Source organism: Asparagus officinalis, chromosome 2 (assembly GCF_001876935.1).
Source record: "Asparagus officinalis chromosome 2, Aspof.V1, whole genome shotgun sequence".
NCBI classification, from domain to species: domain Eukaryota; kingdom Viridiplantae; phylum Streptophyta; class Magnoliopsida; order Asparagales; family Asparagaceae; genus Asparagus; species Asparagus officinalis.
In genome coordinates this window covers 4,181,464-4,203,276 of record NC_033795.1, presented here as the reverse complement: position 1 = coordinate 4,203,276, position 21,813 = coordinate 4,181,464, and the positions used below count along the sequence as shown (strand labels likewise).

Sequence of the window (21,813 nt, the reverse complement as noted above, 5' to 3'; positions counted from 1 at the left end):
CTGCTCTCTCACCCAAGGAAACCATGCAAATAAGGGGGCTCTCCGCCATAAATGAAGGGGATTTAAGAGGAGTTATGAAGGGCACTTTAGGACAAGTAGGGGGCTGAAGATCATAAGCCCTAACCGCAAAGATCTGCCCTTTGCACCATAAATACACTCTCTTCAAAGCCGAGTGGGTTAACAGGATATATAACGGAGGGAGCGCGCCAAAATTTCCCCCCAAAACGGCCATCATCTCGCCTTAAATGCGACGGAGAGGTTTCGCCAGCGATCGGATCTCGTTTTCGAGGCACAGAGTTGAAGGCGGGGGTATTTTAGGGAGGCTGGGTGCAAATACAGGTGTGAAAACAGCTTTTAGGGCTCAGTTACAATTTTTTGAAAATTTAAGGGCTTAGCAACATAGGCCAAACTACAGGGGGCTGGGCCACATTGTATTTTCAATTTTGGGGCCTTGAAGCAATTTTTCCTAGAATATATTATATTATCACCGTAATAAATAAATAAAAAAAATACCTGGTGGGAGTATTGATGTGCGCGGCAGTACGCGACGCGGATCCAAACTGACCCGGCGGAATCCCATTTTCGCTCCAAAAAGCATATGCTCATCAGCGTTAATACCCAGCGATCAGCATCTCTTATCCTCTCCCTCTCCATTTAAAACCTTTCCCTCTCCTCCCTCTCTCTCTCTCATGGCGTCCTCCTCCTCGATCTCCTCCCTTCTCTCTCCTCGCCCTCTCTCCTCCCCCTCCCTCTTCTTTCTCTCCCCTCGCCCTCACAAGCTCCGCCTCCTCACCCCCCATCTCCCTCTCTCCTCCCCCCCTCTCTCCTCTTCTTCCTCCTCTCGAATCGAGAAACTCTCCGTCTCCATCGCCCCCGTAGAGCAGGCGCCGTCGCCGGAGTTCGACTTCGACGGAGAGATCACCCGCCTCGATTCTCTCCGATCGAAGCTGAGAGGCGCCGAAACTCTGGAAGAGAAGGTTTTGGTCCTTGATTCTGAAGCTAGGGTTAGGGATTTCTTGGGATCGAGGAAGGGGTGGGTTTCTAGGGTTTTGGGGAAGCTGGAGAGGTCGGAGGTTGTTTTGATCAAGTGCTTGATTGCCGCCGGCCAGGAGCACGTGCTTGGTGCGGTGGCGGAGCACGGGGGGCTAACTGAGGGCGGCGTGCTGAAGAGGGCGATGCGGGTTTTGGGGGATATGGTGGAGGGCTGGAGCTTGGATGGGGAGCGAGCTCGGCCAGAGAGCGGAGGGGATGAGGAAATGAGGAACCTTTTGAAGACCTTGGGGGAGGTTGAGCAGTTCTATGATTGCATTGGTGGAATCATTGGGTGGGTCGCTTTAACTGTAATTTCTTTCTTTGCTAGGTATTATTGCTTGTGGTGACAATTAAGTGGTTGAATTAGATGAAGTTTCCCTGTTAAATTCGTCAGTTAAAAGTTGGAAACTTGCAGATTCTGCTTTTTGAACCCATTGCATAGCATGTGATTTCTTTGCATATTTGCATTGCCCAGATATAATATTTATGTTAACTGGAGGTGTTTGATTTGATCCTCGAAAGATTTAATTTAATACAATTCCTTAGTGATTGTTCTGTTATTGCGTTGGTGGGATTATTGGGCGCGCCTTTTTAACTTCTTTCTTTGCTAATATTGTTGCTTGTTGAAATTGTATTGTGATTAGGCATTGAAGTACTCTCCAATGTAATTCCACGTTCTGCAAGTTTAGTCTCATACAGTGGGTGTAGATATAGTATCATACAGTGGGTGTAGATATAGTATCTTCGCATTTAATATCTTTTAGTCAACATAGATCTTTAATGGTTGCCTTTCCTACAGTGTCCCCACTTAACAAATTGCCATTATGTGCCATATGCAGACATAGATCCTTGATCAATTGAGATGATTCCAATTCAGATACAGTTTAGTGCAGGCTCACTAGCCTGATTTGTGCTCGTATCCATGCCAAAGGGCTCATTTGGCGTAAATTATTTCTTAAAGCAACTTTTGTGGTGAATCACATTTTATGATTTTACATAATCTCAAAACAAATTTAAGCCCTAGAGGCGACATGCAAATCAAATGAATACTTTTTTTTTTTCCAGATATCAGATAACGGTACTGGAGCTTCTCTCACCTCCAAAAATAGAAAGGCAGTCCGATTGGTCTCCTCACCTTTACAAATATCCGGCCAGTGAATTTGTGAAATTTCATGTGCCGTCTGGACACAATCTTTTAGATGACGCAGAATATGCATCTCAAGCAGCGTTATGGGGAATTGAGGTTTTACTCCATATCCTAAGTATTTTCAGTTTGATTTTATTGTCTTTCTAAACGAGACAATCATCCTTTTATGGATTTAAGCCTTATCTTTAAGATCTATTAGAATATTTTCCATTGCCATCTAGGGTTTGCCTGAACTTGGTGAAATTTATCCTCTTGGTGGTGCTGGGGATAGGCTTGGGTTAGTTGACGGTGGAACAGGTGAATGCCTTCCTGCTGCAATGCTTCCTTATTGTGGACGGACTTTATTGGAAGGGCTTATTAGAGATCTCCAGGTATCATATATGTTTCATCAGAAGTTCGTCACTTCCTGCACTGAGACTTTAAATAATGCAGTTCTATGGAATGGATAAATATAAATGGTTTAATTGATTTACTTTTCTTTTCTGATTATTATGTGGCTAGGAGATATTACCCAGTTGAACTAGCAGTAGGGCCTTGTAGTCACAATGTTCTTTTATTTGTTCAGTGACACACTTTAGGAATATGCTATTAAACTTTATTTCCCCCATTTTAACATGGTTTAATTTCAGTTTTATGTATGCACGTAGATGCATGGAGCTAGGAATCTAAGCCATTCAGCCTCTCATACGTCCTCCTGTATTGGCCATATCGACAAGACAAATATCAATCTGCATCAGTTGTTATTAGCCAATGTCGATGATATCCGCCGGTTTCGGTTGAATCGCGTCATTGTGCTTACAATCTGATACGTTACACCTGTTACTTAACCTAACTGTATTGGAAATATTTTTCAAACCTTGCTGTAGGCTTTTTGGAAGGAGTTACTACCCTGTGGATAATTTGCTATGACATGCTTCAGACGATACATAACATTTTTTTGGTAAATCAGCATGTTTCTGGTTTGTAGTTTTTTCTTCATATATTAGTATGCTTTGTCCAATGTAGAAAACACTCGTTCTGAAACCCATTTCAACCCCTAACAGAGCCAAAGTGTTATGGAAACTCAGCCAGAAAACCCATGTTGCATTTAATACAGAAAACAACACAAAAAAACATGTTTTATGCGCCTTATGTTAAGCGTTATTTAACACTTGTTATAAATTAATGATTAGATTTGGATGCGTGACCATATTTCTACCATCTAAATCAGTTAACCGAAATAAGTTTCGGATTGAATCCCCTGACCCCAATTTCATTCACATAATAAACCCTAGCGATCCCTTGACCCCATCTCCAGCGTCTCCCTCATCTCCTCCCCCTCCACCTCCTCTCACATCTTCGACGAATAAAGCTCTCAATCTCTTCTTCCTCTTGTGCCTTCGACAAAGACGAAGTCTCTCGCTGACTCTTTTCGTCCTCGATGTCCACTGACGACAAGGCTCCTCTCTGGCCCCTTCTTGGCTCCAATATCTCCTCTCTCCAACAAAGAAAATCCTAACCCCCTGCCACCTCCAACGCCTCTCCAGCTTCTAAATCCTAACTCCTTTCATTAAAGATGAAGCCTTCTAAATCATGACTCTTGTAACTCTTCCAGTTCTCTAAACATGTTTGACAATTTTGATGATATTAATTATGAAAGTCATTATGAATAGAAATAACTAAGTAATGTATAAAAAAAATAATCTACGTTATGCGGTACGTTTTTTTTTGCAATTTCCCCTAAAACCTTAACAGAGGATAGAGTGTTATATAATGCATTATAGTTATTTTCAACATTGGTTTTGTCTTATCAAGGGTTCTTCTCCTTTTGCCTTTATCCTTTCCAGGTGCATGAGGCGTTTGATTAGTTGCTTGCAACTAAACTACTAGGTCTTCTTACTTGCATTCTGGCATTCTTTATTTGATGCCAAATTCCTTATGATCTTGCTATGATGCTGAAGTAGTTTTGGCACGAAGTTTCATGGGATAGGTGTTTGGTTTAATAACTTTAATTATATTTGTGATCCTGAGTTTAGATTGAAATTGCATTTTCATTTGGTCTTTTTCTTATGCTGAGGTAGAAGATGGATGCAATTCCATTTAGAAAATGTACCATCTTCCCCCTTCATGCAGACTCCCCAGAATATGGAAATTTAAGTTGAAGATGTTGACCATAGTCGATCACTTGAACTTGTAGAACTACAAGTAGACGTTGTTAGCTGCTGAATAGCCTCCCAGGTTCCATAAAGTTATCATCAATCTGGAGGCTTCAGACTGTCTTAGAGTTAGTGGACATAAATCTTGTCTCCTATGGGGCCTTCTGAACTTACTGTTGGCTTTCATAACTATTTTTGCTTATGACATTAACTTGTGCTCATGCATAATGATGACTGATATTTTCACTGCATATCTTATTCTACTTGAAGTTTTTATTTTATTTTATTATCAATACTTGGAGGTATCTGAACACAGGGAAGAATTTTTACATGTATACACAGAAATATGCAACATGGTTAAACATTCTTTTATGTAGCTAGAAGTCTACATATAGTCTCAAGCATTTTGCATTCATTTATGTCATACACATCACATTTTCCCCCCTGTTGATTCTTTCCAATTGTCTTGTGATTCATTGGGAGTGGTTTTCAGACCTTTGCCTGCACCTTTTTAACCTATCATCAATGATGTTCTTAACTAATCTCTTTGTGTACCAGGCCAGAGAATATCTCTACTTCAAAATTTATGGAAAACAGTGTATAACCCCTGTTGCGATCATGACAAGTTCAGTAAAGAACAATCATGAGCATATAACAGCCCTCTGTGAAAGACTTGGATGGTTTGGGAGAGGCCAAAAAAATCTTCATCTTTTTGAGCAGGTACTATATTACAGGCTTCCGTGTGGTATTTAAGTGTCTATTCATTCTTCTGTTCGCAGTCAATGCTTTGCAGCATATACTTAGAACTGTATTGATATTTTTTTAGCCGTCTTGCTCTCTAGCCTCTGGTGCCAGTTGTCGCTGCTGAAGATGGTCAGTGGATAATAAACAGGCCATTCTGCCCATTGTGCAAACCTGGTGGGCATGGTGCTATTTGGAAACTAGCATTTGACAAAGGCGTATTCCAATGGTTTTATAATCTCGGAAGAAAAGGTGCTACTGTGCGACAAGTCAGGTTAATTTTTCTTTGTATTGCCAATTTTGATTTAGATAGTAAGCTATAGTGCCGTGGAAAGCTTTCTATATGCTTATTGATTACAACAGTTAATGCTTTAATTGTGGTTACTGTCAATGATTTCACAGCAACGTTGTTGCTGCAACAGATTTGACCCTTTTGGCACTATCAGGAATTGGATTGCACCATGGAAAGGTATAGCATGTATCTTAATTTGTTTCCCTTTATATTCTTAATGAGTTCTAATGATCAAGGTTTTAAATATCGGTTATTGGGGATTTATTGGACGGCCAAAATTCTTATCGGATAGCAGAAATCGGGGATATATTGAGGATAAGTAGTATTTATCGAAGTGATATACCGTATGATGTATATATACCCAAAATGTAATCTAACTATATTTATGAAATACCGAAACGTAAATAACCATGTTTAGAATCACTAACCAACTGTAGAAAGTGAAACTTGCTTTTTGATCGCACGATGAAACAATAGAATAGTCAATATATCGTCTGTTTTTTCCTCTTCCTTTTCTATTCTTTTCCATTTCTTTTTTTCCCTCTCTTCTCTCTCTCACCAACTCCCCTCTTTCATTCTCTAAATCTTCCCTAAATAACCAGAGAAAAAACCAAACTAAATAGTGAATATTAACCATTGCTACAACTTCAGAAGTTGTGTTGAGGGCGTGGTGTCGATGGAGAGTCCAAATCGAACTGTCGAAGTCACAATTAATGATGGTGATGGTGTCGATGGAGAGAGCTCGACATCAATGGAGAGCTCAGCGTCGGTCGACGTCGTCGAGTCAATCAGTTGATGATGGTGTCGATGGAGAGAGCTCAGTGTCGGTCGAAGTCGTTGAGTCGATGAAGTTGACATCAATGAGAGAGCATCATCGAATGGTCGAAGTCGAGAGTGTTGAGGTTAGTGGAGTCTGAAGAGGAGCAAAGGCGAGCATCAAAGTCGACAGAGGTGAGTGACAAGGTCAATGGAGTCCAAAGAGAAACGGAGATCAAAGGATTAGGGCAGTGGGCACAAGCACATAAATGAGGGGAGAGAGAACGAATGATTAGGCCTATAAAATCGGCTTTAAGTTATATTGTAAAGAACGGGTCCGATTAGGTTTCAAGTTCACTCAAAAACTGTTCATTACCCAAAATCACAATCCAATAGTGTGGCCGGATAATTCCAAACTTTAGAGTCACTAATATCGGCCGATAATCACCTTTATCACCGCATTATCACCGATAAACCCCCCAAAAATTATAACCGATTTAAATTCCAACTTATCCTATCGGAAACCTCCCAAAATCGATAACTCGGGGATAATATAGTATTATCGGCCGATATTTGCTAATGATATTTTGGTTCTTTGTGCAACTTATCAACAAATTATGAGATAAAGTGTAACCTAGACTTGCAGCCTGTTAATAAGCAGTTTTCTTGCATTATTTCAGATACATATGCAAAATATACCACAATAGCATATTATCTTTCTTTACCTTCTCTACTCTCTAGTACCATATCCACTATTTTCCTCATTTCTCTGCCTCCATCTCTGTTTTATCATACAATTCTCTCAGATGTGCTATCAGGCGGGGTTATGTCAGTACCTATTCACTCAGAGACCTATCTTTGATTTGATATAATAGTAAATGTGGACCTTGATTTCCATCTTTGATGTTTGGGATTGGGTATGAGAGTCTGACTTCTCTGCTGTTTTGAGCCATCACTTCCAAAATTAGGTGCAGGTAATGTATTGACCATTTTGAATGAAGAATGAGAACACAAAGCCTGGTCTGTTAAATTGTGTTTCTTCACCTGATTTGCTCCAATCGGGAAAGATGCACATTAACCTGGAGGACGATTAACTCCCAGAATAAGTTTAGGCCTAGAGCTACCTGTGGTATTTGGATAAGGTAAGTTTCATCAGTGTAGCCACAGACTTAAAATAAACTGCCCTTTTAGTTTTACCTCCATTTAGGAGCTCTATAACTATAAGATTTGTCTACTGATCTGGATTTTAAGATTGATCCTTTTCTCTTATCTCCTCCAGTTTACTTTGAAACTGGACGCAAGGCATAATCCTGTGGTCTTCCAATATAGATGCTGGAAGCGTTGGTCCAGAGAATAAAGTTCACTGTTCCATGTCCAAGACAGTGGGATGGAGTGGAAACCAAGATGCACATGTCCTTTCCTATGTTTTATTTTTAAAATTTTAGTATAATCAAGCCCCATGACTTTATCAGTTGGAAAATTCGCTCTCGCTTGATAGCACTTGGTCGCTTGTCAAAGGGGCGTATATTTTTAGAATTGCAAGGGGATGTATTTTGCTATGGACTCGTTTCCTATTGAAATATGGTGAGTGATGATCTTTAGTGGCCATGGACATTTCTTTTGCTGCAATGGGTCTTTTTAAATTTGCAAAATTTCCCCACTTCTATATATTATTTTTTTAAAAGAACCATAGCATGGTTCAGTTGAGTATATCGTTGAAATAGATTATTAATTTACATATCATAATTTATAATTTGCTATTATCTCTAGAAGTTTTTTCTTATTTTTTATTTTTATTTTTTTTGGATTCAAAACATACATTCTGTGTTCTAAAACTTGCAGAAGCTGGGGTTCGCATCCTGCCAGAGAAACTCTGGTGCTACTGAAGGCATTAATGTTCTTATTGAGAAACAGATGCTTAATGGGCAATGGGCATATGGGCTTACATGTATTGAATACACTGAGTTTGAGAAGTTTGGCATTACAGATTCATCTGCTTCTCACGACAGGTACGCTGCAATCTGCTTGGGTCTGACATTAATCTAAGCAGGTGTTTTCTTTACCTAATATTTAGCTTTATGAACTTTTTTCTAAACTTTTTAACTAGTTCTTCACATTATCAGTATGTCGATTCCATCATTCAATGAATAACTGTAGTGGTGTGAATATGCTTCTATGAACTTGAAAGGAGGAAGTTAAAACATATAAGAAACAAAATTGCTTTCAGCAGGCGTGGATGTTTCATCAAAAATTTTCTTGCTTTTAGTTGATTTCATTAGGATACTCTGTATGAATAGAAAAGAAGCATGTAACAGTGAGCTTTTAATAGGCAGGATTAATAGGGTAAGGTTTCAAGTTTAAGCGTCAACGATGTGAACATGAACCAAGTGATCTTTCGTTCAACTCCTACCAAATGTGGACAAATCTCTCACTAGCTTACCAAACTTGGGTGTTGTGTCACTAAGGCACTAAGGATTTACTATGTGTATCATAAGTCTTAACCATAGCACATATTTTTACTGATTTAATTTCCGTTAAATGAGTGATAAAGAACATTATTTCCCAAGCTACCTCTCTATTGTTTCTTTCTAAGATTGTTAACTATTGTGTTATATTATAACTGTAATCATTATTTATAAATATGGTTGTGGCCTGTATGTAGAAAAACACCTCTTTAAAATCAAATTTTATATCAGTTTAAGTTTTTATTTTAGGAAATTCCTCAGATGAGTGTTGCTGAGTTATATCTATGTATTTTCCCCTCTCAATTGGCATCTGGTCATAAAGTCAAATGGGTTCAATTAAAAAGTTGATTTGCATCAGTTTATCGTTAATTCCAGTACACAATTTGTGCTTTTTATGTTAATGATTTTTTTATATCTTTATCAATACCTCCTGCGTGATGATCAGGCTAGTTTCACATGTTGACACATATAGGAGATGATGCAGAAAACAATCAATTCTATATTGTTTACTGACTTTCTGAATAAATTGAAAAGTAAACATTTTTCTTGTTCAAGATTTTGTTTTAGTATTTTATTCGTAGAACGAAATTGTATGCTTTCTGCAGTACACTTGTTACTTCATGCTGAAAGTTCAACTTCTAACTCCCAGATTTCTTTCAAAAACAAATATGGCCCCTGTTGTTGTTACTTTCTTCTTTCTTGAATTTGTTCATTGTTGTGTTTTAGCCTGCAGGCAGAGTTTCCTGCCAATACAAATATCCTCTATGTTGATTTACGTTCTGCTGAAAAAGTTGGATCCAGTCATAATAGCACCTGTTTACCTGGTATGGTACTGAATTTAAAAAAGGCAGTTTCCTTTGTGGATGATCTTGGAATGTCTCATAGGTATGTGTTTTTAGTCACTAGTTTGTATTAAATGTTTCGTATCTCATTATTTTTGCCATCATTTTAAAAGTGCTAGTGATATGGGTGGGAATTTCACCTGTGTACTTGATGCACAGTACAATTCAACATTAACTATGCTTCTCATTAAGTATTTTTGCATCTCACTGTTGTTCGCTGGGTGTCGGATTCATATCAAAAGTTGAGATGATTTTTGCCTGTTTTATATAAGATGTACTTAGAGGTTTGTATTGTGACGCCCTTGGTTTCACACAAGGCTGTACTCTAAGGTGAGTCCAGAGATGTCAAACCTGCAATGCACCCACACTTGTACATAAACACGTTTCACCAATCATAGTAGTATCCTCTAGTGGAATCAAAGAAAAGTGCATGTACAAAACAGGCAAAATAAAGAACTGAACACGATAGACATGATAAAGAAGGAGATATCTCATAAATAAAAATCATGTCTCAACAGAAATACATCTACTGTCTAAGATAAATAAATATCTCATCATGAATCAAATAAATATTGTACTAAGGCACACTGCCTTTAAAATATGGAAATGAAATACTAATGTCTGCATAAAAATGTAAAAGAATCTACTGTGGAGCCTCTACTAATACTCATGTGACGGCGACTATGCAAGAACTTCGTCATCTTATGGCTCTTCGTACCTCTGTACCGCCTGAAAGAAAAGAAGAACAAAAAAAAGAACCACATAAAGAGCGTCAGAACGCTACAGCAAGATCATCTTCATCCGCCCCCAGGGGAAGGGTTACTAGATGGAGTGAAGGCTCTATCTATAAGCATAGTCTATGTAGATTATTTTTCCTGTATCTAAGTGGAATTAACATTTAGAAACCTACAATACGAGACGTAGTACGTCGAGCGAAATAATCCAAACAAAAAAATCCTCATGTATATACCATTGTATCAAATTATAGATAACTAAATATTAATACCGAACTAAGAATAGACAATCTAATAAAATCAACAATTATAAATCCACAACACGAGACTGGTACGTCGAACGAAATAATCCAAACAAGAAAACCCTCATATATATATCATATGTCTTAAATTGTGAATCACTAATCATTGATCCCAACTAACAAGTAAAGAAAACAGTTAAAAAATATAAAAACATTATTACATCGTATTTATAATATCTTTCACAATCACCGGGAAGATAAAATAAATATCAACATATAATCTCGTGTACTTTCAAGAGCAAAGTATCTCGAAGATGAGTTGAACTCACAACTGATATCTGCCTAAAACTTAGGCTATAAATCAGCAATATCAATGTCACAGACTACCCTGTAGGTATCCTGAACTGTACATGGCTCATTAGTCTCATCGTGATCTCAGCACGTAGCCTGAGTATGGGACGGGCCTACCATATAAGTATCCAAATAGATGGCTCACGATCATCATAAATAGACAGCTTACCAGTCTCATCGCACACTCGTACGGACGAACTGCTATACAAAGCATCCAAACCCGACTCAATGGTCTGTACATATGGAATATCGACGCACTACCTCATGTAGTACTGAACTGGGCTCATCAACGATATCCATCTTATGTATAAACTGTGTATATCTGGTATATCGATGTACTATCTCATATAGTACGGAGTTGTGCTCATTAACGATATCCAACGAGTGTATGAACAATTACTATTCTATTATAAACAACCCAATTCTTGTCAAAACCCCATTTGGGTTACTCATGTGTGTGCAATGGCATTGTACTTGCGTATTCATGAATTTACATGTATAGAAGCGCGGCTTGAACCCCGCAAACACATCTCAAACAAAAACAAAACAAAATCAGGATAATCAGCCTTAGTAGTCGACCACTAGACTGAGTAGTCGACTACTCTAAGTTCATCCCGAACCTGGAAAATTTAACTAAGTGTGAGTAGTCGACTACTATGAGTATTAGTCGACTACTCTGCTATGAAACAGATTCTGTGAGTTGCATCAGGAAGGGAGTAGTCGACTACACACATGATTAGTCGACTACTCTGCTAAGGAAACGTTTCTGTATACTAGATTTTGAGACAGAGTAGTCGACTACTCATCTTAGTAGTCGACTACTCTGCATGCAACTGAAATATAGGTATGCACATACATGGCGTTAACAAATCAAACATGTACTTATGCAATGTTTAACCAGATTTAAACGATATATAACATTAAATAGAGATTAACTTGATCATAAACATGGACTTAACTTGGTTCAATTTAAAGTTAACACCTTTATTAACTAATCTCTTCAATTAACTACATATAGGCAACATGATGATTAAAAGCATGAAAAGATCTACACATGAAGAGAGAAAAAATTCGTGTTAAACTTAATTACAGAACCTATATACCATAAACCTAGATTTTTACATGATTAGGTTACAAGAAAACTCCATTAATTAAATAAACTAGGGTTTGCACATAGGTAAATCTCAATTAACAAATTAATATTAATCCTAATTATCATGATCATATTTTTAACATAAACAGCAAGGAAAAACATCAGATCTAACAAGAGTTACAGATCTATTATCGAAATTTAACTTTTATCTCATGAAAATAAGAAATAAGCATGTGAACATTGATTTAATCACTTTAAATCATCTAATAATTAAGGGTGCAGGAGAGGATGAAGATGATCTTGCCTTAGGGTACTGGTGCACTCCTCAACCACGTGTATGTAAGATCCTCTTCAGCCACGATCTCACTTTTCAGCTTTCTCCTCAACAAACACCTCAAAACTCTCCCACAACTCACAATTAGGGTTAGGCTCTGAGGAGGAAGGTGGCTGGTGTTAAACTCACGTGAAAGAGGATAAAAAGGGCTTTAAAACGAGTATATATACACGTATATACAACTGGGTTCGAAATAAAACGAATCCGACCCGAAATATGAAAGAAAAACTAAAAATAGCCCCGATAGTCGACTACTACTCTTAGTAGTCGACTATTAAGCTGATTAATCGACTACTCTGAGTAGTAGTCGACTACTAACAATCCAGAAACAGGTTTGTGCATGTTTTCGTGCATGTTTTGGCTATAACTTTCACATCCGACCTCGGAATGAGATGATTTAAGATGCGTTGGAAAGCTGTTGAAGATACTTACAACTTTTGTTTTTTTGCATTTTTCCATATTCGAACTGTATCTGTGTAAAAAATAAATACTCTTAACTGTTCATTTTTCCAGATTCAGGCTCGTGCATGATTTCACTCCTATATTCACATATATATGTTGGATTGATCTCAAATCAATCCCTAGCATACTCAAGCATCAAAATGTATTATTTACCACCATATAACATATTTATTATTATTTATCACAATATGTTCAAATTTATGGGGTTTTAAATGTATGTCCTTGTTGCTGACATTGTCTTCTGTGCTGTATTAGAAGCCTTATTTTTCATGTTGCAGTTTGTATGGTGGCAGACTGGAGTGCACAATGCAGAATATTGCAGATAATTTTCTAAGTACATACGCCTCAAGGTGCAATAAAGACATAGAAAGTATGATCTTGGTTCTTTTCTTGATTTTCTAGATTATTTGGTTTTTCTCATTTTCTTTGGTTTTATTTTTGACATGGATCTGCTCACAGGCTCACTGGACACATTTATGGTGTACAATGAAAGGAAAAGGGTTACATCGTCTGCTAAAAGGAAGAGGAAACCGAAAGACAAGTCATTACACCAGGCACGTGAGAGTCATTATTCTACTGCAGATAAAATTTTGTAGAAGTTTATTGATACAAAGCTTTCTTTGGTGGGTGGGTCAGTGGGTATTACATAAACAGAGCATGCTTACGAGTATTTGTAGGAGGAAATTTGCTCTCCACCCTGACCTAGACACCCTCCCTCCCTCCCTCATCTTCTTCTTAGAGCTTGACTTAAGAGTTTTGCTATTTTGCAGTGGCATGTGTCTTTGATCTCTGACACAAAATACAATGATATATTCCAGCACGTTCCTAGTGGCATAGATTGGTCTTGCCATAATTATGAACTTTTATTTTGTTGTGGGTATGACTAATATTTTTGATGAATTCAATACTTTTAACATGTCCTATTTCTATTCATGATACAGACACCTGATGGTTCTCTGCTGGATGTTATGCGGAATGCCTCAGATCTTCTTTCACAATGTGATATAGCAATTCCTAAGGTATTTTCTTTTATCCTATAATAGTTATTGAAATCTAAACCTGATAAAGCTTGTAACATGGGTTTTAGCAGACTCACATTTGTCTTTGTTTTTTTATACATTTCCTTTAAGTTAGTAGTCAAGCATTATGGGAAAACCAAAGCATCATGAATATGTTCTACTTTAACTAATCTCCCTATAGAAATATCATAAAAAACATGTTTTCTGTACAAGTTTGGTAGATTTGATTATTGCTTCAATAGTCTAGCATTGAAAGCTCACAGCTCCTTGTTCTTTTATATTGCTTTTGTATTTTGTGTGCAAATTTCAGTACACTGATTTTTGAGGAACTATGTTAGATTGAAGAGAATATCAAATATTTCAATTCTGGACCACCATTCATCATTCTTCTTCATCCCGCTTTGGGTCCAGTTTGGGAGGTTGCTAGACAAAAGGTATGCACGTGTCGGTCAATATTATTGATTAGTTCTTGGCAGTGTATCATGAGAATTGTTTCTTCAGATGCCACTGTTTATATGTTTGGTTAGCAAGTACCTACTTTTTTATGGTATGGTAGTAACCGTAGTGTGTAAAATTAAAACAGATTAATGCATCTAGGAAGGACGCGTTTTTTAATCAATACATTTAAAGGGTTATTGGTCCCTTCTATCATATAGTTGACATACTTTTGGAGGATGAAAAATAGAGTAAAATATACGTAGGAAGATTGGCATCACAAGAGGGCCTATGGGATAGCATACCTGAATTGATAGCATATCTAAATTTTGTTTGAACGTAGTTTTACTTTCAAACAAGCTATAGCTATGTAATTGGGTAGTTGAAGTGTGCTGTTATTATATGTAGCGTCTCAAATTAAAATTTCTGCAGTTCTCTGGTGGCTCTATTTCAGCAGGGTCTGAATTACAAATTGAAGTGGCAGAGTTCTTATGGAAAGATGTGCAGGTAGTATTTCTTAGTCCTTCCTTGCTTTCTGTTTGTCTGTAATTATTATTCATAACAGAATATTCACAATTCTGGAACTTCAGCTTAATGGTAGCCTTACTATTGTTGCTGAAAATGTGATGGGTTCTATGAGGGAAAATGAAAAGGGTGAACCTATACTGCACTATGGTCACAGGTAATGTGCATGTGAAAATATTTCAGAAGGTGTATCATTGCAAATTTGAACAATTTAAATTGAAAATTTTACTCGCAAACTGGTGGAAGATGTGGGAGATGCAAGTTGCAGAATGTCAAGGTCACGAATAAAGGAGTAAACTGGATGGCTGATGACAATGTCTATTGGAAACATGTAGTTCAGAGGTTTGAGAATTTGAAGATTGTTTTGCAAGGAAATGCAGAATTTGAGGCAACAGATGTAGTATTACAGGTGGAGTTATTCTTCTAAGCTTCAACATAATTTATTTTCTTACTGAATTCAGGCAAACCATTTTCTTATAAACATCTAGTTGCGACAATGTAGATTCTGCTTCAGTAGAATATTATTTCTGCTCCCCAAACATCCTCTCACACTCTCATTCGCACTATAATTTATTGTTTCAGGGAAATCATTCATTTGAGGTTCCAAATGGTTATAGAATGCGTATCATCTCAGATAATCCAGGTATGACATAATGCTCTTTGGTCAAGTGGCTTACTGACGGAACTTGATAAAATGTGTCTTCTGTGCAAAATCTTTTCTATGTTTCATCATCTATGAGTCAGTTTCCATCTGAGAAAGTATTGGGGGTTTGGGGGGGGGGGATAGGGTTCAGTTTACTCTAGCACACAAACCGATACCTGTATATATATATATATATGAAAATATTGTACAATTTTACATGTAGCCCCTCTATGAAAATGATATATTACAGTTGCACTATTACCCCCTCTCAATCTGGACAGGAGGAACTCACACGAACAGATTGGTCTTTAAAAAGAGAAAGCGTAGAGCAGATAATCCCCTAGTAAAAACATCCGCAAGCTGAAGCTGTGTGGGAACATATCGAACAACCAAATCACCATGAGCAACTCTCCCCAACAAAGTGATAGTCGACCTTGATATGCTTGCTGCGATCATGTAGCACAGGATTTGCCGTGATGTAGGTGGTACCAATATTGTTACAAAAAAGAGTCACAGGATGTTGAAGAACAATCCCAAGTTCAACTAAGATGTGCCAAATCCTTAGTGTCTCAGCCAATATGTATGCAAGGGCTTGATATTCAGCCTCCGTTGAGGACTTCAACATGGTAGGTTGTTTCTTTGAGTGCCAAGAAATGAGATTAGGGCCAAAAATACCACATAAGCGGAGGTGGAGCGTGAACTGTTAGGAGAACCTGCCCAATCAGCATCAGAATAGGCAACCAGAAGGGTCAGTTGGATAGCCTTGCGAAGTAAGGGACCATGATCTGCTGTGCCCTGCAAGTACCTGTAAATTCTTTTGACGACTAGGAGATGAGTAGTACGATGAGCATGCATAAATTAAGAAACAACATGAACATCAAATACAATATCAAGCATTGTAGTTGTAAGATATTGTAAAGCACCGACCATGTTCCTATGTACAGAGGAATTTGCTAATAACTCAATCAACAAGGGATAAATTAGTTTTAGCTGCAATCAGGCTACATAGGGCAGTAAGAGTACGAAGATGAAATTTACGTAAGAGGTCCTGAACATATTTATGTTGAGATAAGAATAGAATATCAAGGGTATAAGTGACGCGAACACCAAAAAATACTAATGAATATCACCAAGATCTTTCATAGCAAATTGATCTGATAATAAGCAAATAAAGCGATGAATGAGAGTAGATGAGTTTCCTGTGAGAACAATGTCATCAACATATAGAAGAAGGATAATAATATCAGAACCTCAACTATGAACAAACATGGAGGAATCAAATTTGCTGCATTGGAAGCCAAGGGATAGAAGAGAACTGCTAAAGCGCTGAAACCAAACATGGGGAGCCTGTTTGAGGCCATAAATCTCCTTATTAAGTTTGCAAACATGAGTTGGAAACTACGGATGAACAAAGCCGAGAAGTTGCTTCATGTACACCTCGATAAGAAGACCATGCATAAAAGCATTTTTAAAATCGAGTTGACTGGTAACCCAACCAAATGAAATAGCTAACGAGAGTACAAGACGAATAGTAGTAGGTTTAACAACAGGGTTGAAAGTTTCGTGAAAATCGATACCAGTTTGCGGGTGAAAACGAGCTCTGTACCACTCAATAGAACCATCTGATTTATATTTAACCTTATAAACCCACTTACAACCAACCAAGTTTTTCCATTTATCAAACAGAACCATGCCACTGTCCATGTCCGCGCCAGCCTCCCGAGGGTGGCTGCTACTGCTAGATACTCGCCTGGAGGCGAGTCTAACTCGACAGCAAGGTTATCGATAACGGATAGTGTCGCATAGCGGTGAGGCATCGCTAAGGTTATTTGGAGCTATTACGGCAAAATAGTAGTAAATTGTGCAAATTGCGTAAATTGCGTAAAGTCAAATAACAGTCTAATTTAGATATGTAGAAATATGCAAAAAAAAAAAAATCTAGAAAATCTAAAAGTGCATATTTAATGATTTAAAGAGATCCTAAAATAAAAAGATACGTAACCGTCACATAATACCAAAGACGACTGAGTGGTGAGAGGACTGTAGTAGGAGGAGCTCACGGTAAGAGGAGGTGAGAGGAATGTTAAGGGAGGGGCTAAAGGTTGTGGGAGGCGACGGGAATACATCAAAAATTGCGAGAGGCGGCGGGATGCAGTAGTTGTCGGTTAGGTTTAATTTTAAAAAAGTTAACCTTAAACCGCTTTTAAATAGTAGATTTTGCAAGCAATCACTCGCTATTCAATGCTATAGCACACTATTGGCCGTTGTTACGAGCGGAAAGCGTACTTTTCACAATGTCACTGCTATTAGGTGATAGCGTAGCGGGAAGGGACCACTAACGCTATTACGCCGCTATTGCGATGTTATTTACCGTTATTTATAACAATGCTCGGCATGACAGCAACTGTAGAACCCAAACCACCACCTGATGTGGTGACGCTGGCGACAAGGGCTTGATGCTAACGGACATTGAGATTTCGCTCTTTCAAATAGCGAACGCATTGTTCATGGGGAATTAACTTAGAATGGAGGTCATCAAAGATTATAGTGTTGCCAAAATAGGTCACCTTCATAACGAGGGATTCATAATCACTATTCAATCCAAGAAGAGTGTGTTGCACAAGTTCATGATCACTCAAAAGGAAAATTTATCACAGCAAGTGAGTCCACGACAACTTTGATCTCGCGTAAGTAGACCTCCATGGATTGATTGTCACCCTTATTGGTAGCGGTAATGCTGCGTTTCAATTCCATAATGCGAGCAAGATTGCTCGTAAAGAAGCGACGTTATAGGCGATCCTAAATCTGAAAAGAGTGTGCAAGATCATGAACTTCAACTAAAACTTCTCGAGACAGTAGCAAATAGCCATGAGCGAAGGCTTTGATCTATCGGAATCCGCGGCATGTAATGAGGATTGAGTTGAGCACCGTCAGTATACATCTGCGGAGGACACGATCCATCAACAAATCCAAGTAAATTATGAGAAATCAATGACGCGGTGAACTACGTCTTTCAAGTTAAATAGTCTTCAACAGTTGTTAATTTCATCGTGACGAGATTTGTCACATTCGGCACTGTCAAAGCCAAAGGAAAGAAAGAGCTTGAAGTGGGTAGCAAGGGAATAAGTCCACCGTGTTAAGCATATTAGCATCCAAACCATCTGATAAATTCAATCCATGTAGCCTCAAAACTATTTGATCGATTCCCATTGGTTGTGTGACCGTCGGGAACAAGGCACGAGTTATCACTGGTTGCAGTTGGATCCAAACGGATGCTGTGGATGTCGAGAACGTGTACTGTTGTTGCAAAATAGAGAATAGGGGATGTGATTCGCCAATTGAAGGTGTAGTAGGTTTCGACATAGGAATTGATGTCGTCATTGGATTTGGGATCTCGGAAAAGGCATATGAGATTGGGAATGTTGTTGACCCAAAGAGGACATAGGGAGTGTCGAGATCAGAGGAAGTGTCAAAGACAGGGATTGTTGAGGTTAGATTCCCTATTAAACTCGAAGAGGAAGTTGAGGTCATGGTCGAGGTCGAGGTCGCTGTTGAACTCGAAGATGATGACGACATGAGTCTTCAAAAATAGATTGCTAGGGTTTCAGACCTGCTCTGATACCATGAGAAAGTATTAAGGAGAGAGAGAGAGGAAGATAGTCGGCTGAATAGGGTTCGGCTTACCCTAGCACAGAAGCTGATTCCTGTATGTATATGAAGATTGTACAGTGTTACATATAGACCCTCTATGATAATGACATTATAGTTGCACTATTACCATCAAATTGGATCCTGTTGTCAAGCTTCTGTAGTACGGAAATCATTGCTAAGGAAACTTCCAAAATTGTACTGGAAACATAAAAGGTCAGTAGGTAGGTGGAGAATTACATCTTATTTCTTTCACAAACTTTTTATCATGAATCAAAGATCCACTTGTTATCCACGCAGTATGAATTGACATCAGGTTGTAAATATTGGGCTATTATGCTCTGGAGTTTCTCAATTTTGAGCATGTTTGAGCAGTTTCTAGTGGCAAAGGACTTAGGATGATAATAAAGAAGTTATTGAACAGAAGAACTTGTTGTTTCTTTCTATACTTCAAGAGTACAAAATATCGAACAAGATCAGTTTTCATTAGAAAACTGACTTTTAAGTTTTAGCACTTACAATAAATTGGATGTTCCTCGTTTATTCTAAGCTAACTTCATGACTTGATTCTTAATCCAGGTTCACTTACAATAAATTGGATGTTCCTCGTTTATTCTAAGCTAACTTCATGACTTGATTCTTAATCCAGGTTTTGCTGTTAAGTTAGATCCTATAAGAGAGGATTCTAAGCTAACTTCATGACTTGATTCTTAATCCAGGTTTTGCTGTTAAGTTAGATCCTATAAGAGAGGAGATGATGGACAGGGGAAGTTGGTTCTGGAAGTACAATATTAAGGGCACACATATTCACCTAGAAATGGTGGAGCTGTAGTGTATTCTGTAACGCTAATATCCCTTTTCTATACCACGGCTTACAGATTTCTATGAAGAGAACCTTTCTACCTCCAGTTTCTTTCATTCTTCATCGTTGAACCGAAGTTCAGCATCCAGAATGTACTTTGTGCATAGTAGTGTTGTAATATTGACAAATCCTCATTTGTTCCTCATTCATTGTGTAATTTCCTCGTGTAATTTGTATTGTACATTATAAAACTATTTTATCATCCATACAGCTCCTAACGGATTTATAACATTCTACATACATGATGAAAGTCCCAGCTGAAGGATCCAGGTTCTTTCTTATCTCCATTCCTATTGCGAATTTTCCACTTTTATGTTCTGCTTACAGTGTTCATCTATTTTCAGCTGACCTATCCGGGGTCATAGTTTGGGATGAAGCAAGGAAGCTGTCTCTGATACTGATTCTTATTCTTATTCTACGGAAGATTTCATGTATGCACTGATATTTTGATAATTTGATATTTGTATTCAAATATTTGCACAAATATGCTTTAATAAAAGTGCTCTACGTTGCTTGAGGAGTGAATGGTTGTAGTAGTTATTTATTTATTTATTTTTTTTGAAATATTTGTATGCAAATTTGTGGCATACCCAGAAATTTGACATAGTTCGATTTGATTTGAAATAAATCAATATTCTAAATAATAATTGGTCGACAGCCGAGGTTATGAACTCTGGAGGAAAAAGTGGATGAACCTAATTCTCCACCTTTATTACAACAAAATAAGTCATCTGTTAGGTTGCGTCTTAGTGTAATACTATAAGTGTGTGACAACGTCAGCAATATAAAAAACCGAAAAAAAATATTAATAGTTATAAATTATCTTATCTGCAATAAAAAGCAGAAAGTCAACGTTCAAACATGAGAATTAGGCAGATTATACAATATTTTGTTTTCACTACTGTAACGATATATCTGATAAAATAATCATCCTCAAGTGTGAATAGGAGCAGTTTGATCTGAGAAATTGCAGTTACAACTGGTCTTCTAATTTGTAAAAGAGTACAGACTTTGCAAATAAGTTGAAAGATGCTTGTTTTTATGGAAAAAAATGCTTACCAGCAAATTAATGATACCTTGTTTTTGTGAAGGATGAATTATTTTTGTAACATCTGATGCACCAAACAAATGTGTAAAAGTTACAACCAGATTTTTGTACTTTGTTATTACATTTATAATCATTTATAATCTTTCCCACTCACTAGACCTTGTGATTTGTGAAGCCATATAATAAAATTTTCCCATCTTTTTTCTCCTGTCTCTAACTGTTCTTTAGTATCACGTCTTGCTTGCTTAACTACCTCTATCGGTTAGTAAATCAATGTTATGAAAGTCAATAATTGTTTTTAAGGGAATCATTTGGTCTGACCTTTTCAGTGAAATAAATTGAGCTCAGCATCGAGGCCACTGATTAGTTGATTTGAAACATGATCCAGGTTTAATTAATGAACAATTTTTTAAAACAGCCTTATTTTATTTATTTTTTTATTTTTAAAATCGACCCATTTTTTTTATTTACCAAAACTGACCCGTTTTTTGCCACGTCAGCCTGATCACCCTCCTAAACTGTCAAGGTTGTCAACCCCGACTATTTAGGATATAAAATTTTAGGATTTAAGGCTTCTAATTGGGGTTTAATATCCTCCTAAATCAAAAGATAAATTCAAAACTTCTAATTGCTTCGGCTACACGTATCAGCGAGGCAGCAAAATGCAGGGTGCACGTGATGTGGTTGCGAGTTTTAATAGATTAATTAAGAATAATTTTTCAAATCAGCCTCATTTTATTTTTTTTTTATTTTTAAAACCGACCCATTTTTTTTATTTGGTCTTCTTTGATCATCCACTGCTTGGTTAGAACTTTAGATGTGACGTCCTTCTCATGACTGACCTTTCTCTGCAAAAATTGGCAGGATTAAATCGGAAGAAATTGGACAAACTAGTTGGCTTACGATTCTGAACTGTCTGAGCGTAAGAGATTTTGATTGACCATGCCTGAATCATGATGCGTGGAGAATAAGATTGAGGATTAGCATGAGATTAATTATTGTTTGAT

General features: G+C 37.6%; 1 protein-coding gene across 1 annotated transcript; it reads left to right on the top strand.

Moving 5' to 3' along the window:
- LOC109829714 (UTP--glucose-1-phosphate uridylyltransferase 3, chloroplastic) lies at positions 690–20,275 on the top strand. The gene is made up of 18 exons (XM_020396754.1): positions 690–1,324; positions 2,098–2,275; positions 2,401–2,550; positions 4,873–5,034; positions 5,157–5,329; positions 5,458–5,524; positions 7,946–8,112; positions 9,295–9,453; positions 12,905–12,996; positions 13,086–13,180; positions 13,568–13,645; positions 13,984–14,079; positions 14,513–14,587; positions 14,671–14,762; positions 14,852–15,014; positions 15,188–15,248; positions 19,616–20,028; positions 20,103–20,275. Exons 1-17 carry the CDS (start codon positions 690–692, stop codon positions 19,726–19,728), a joined length of 2,556 nt encoding a protein of 851 aa, XP_020252343.1. The 3' UTR covers positions 19,729–20,028; positions 20,103–20,275.

Coding starts and splice junctions, on each gene's coding strand:
- LOC109829714 (XM_020396754.1), top strand. CDS start 690: ATGGCGTCCTCCTCCTCGATCTCCTCCCTTCTCTCTCCTCGCCCTCTC. Junction 9,454..12,904: donor GATCTTGGAATGTCTCATAG/GTATGTGTTTTT, acceptor TTCATGTTGCAG/TTTGTATGGTGGCAGACTGG. Junction 14,588..14,670: donor TCTTATGGAAAGATGTGCAG/GTAGTATTTCTT, acceptor CTGGAACTTCAG/CTTAATGGTAGCCTTACTAT.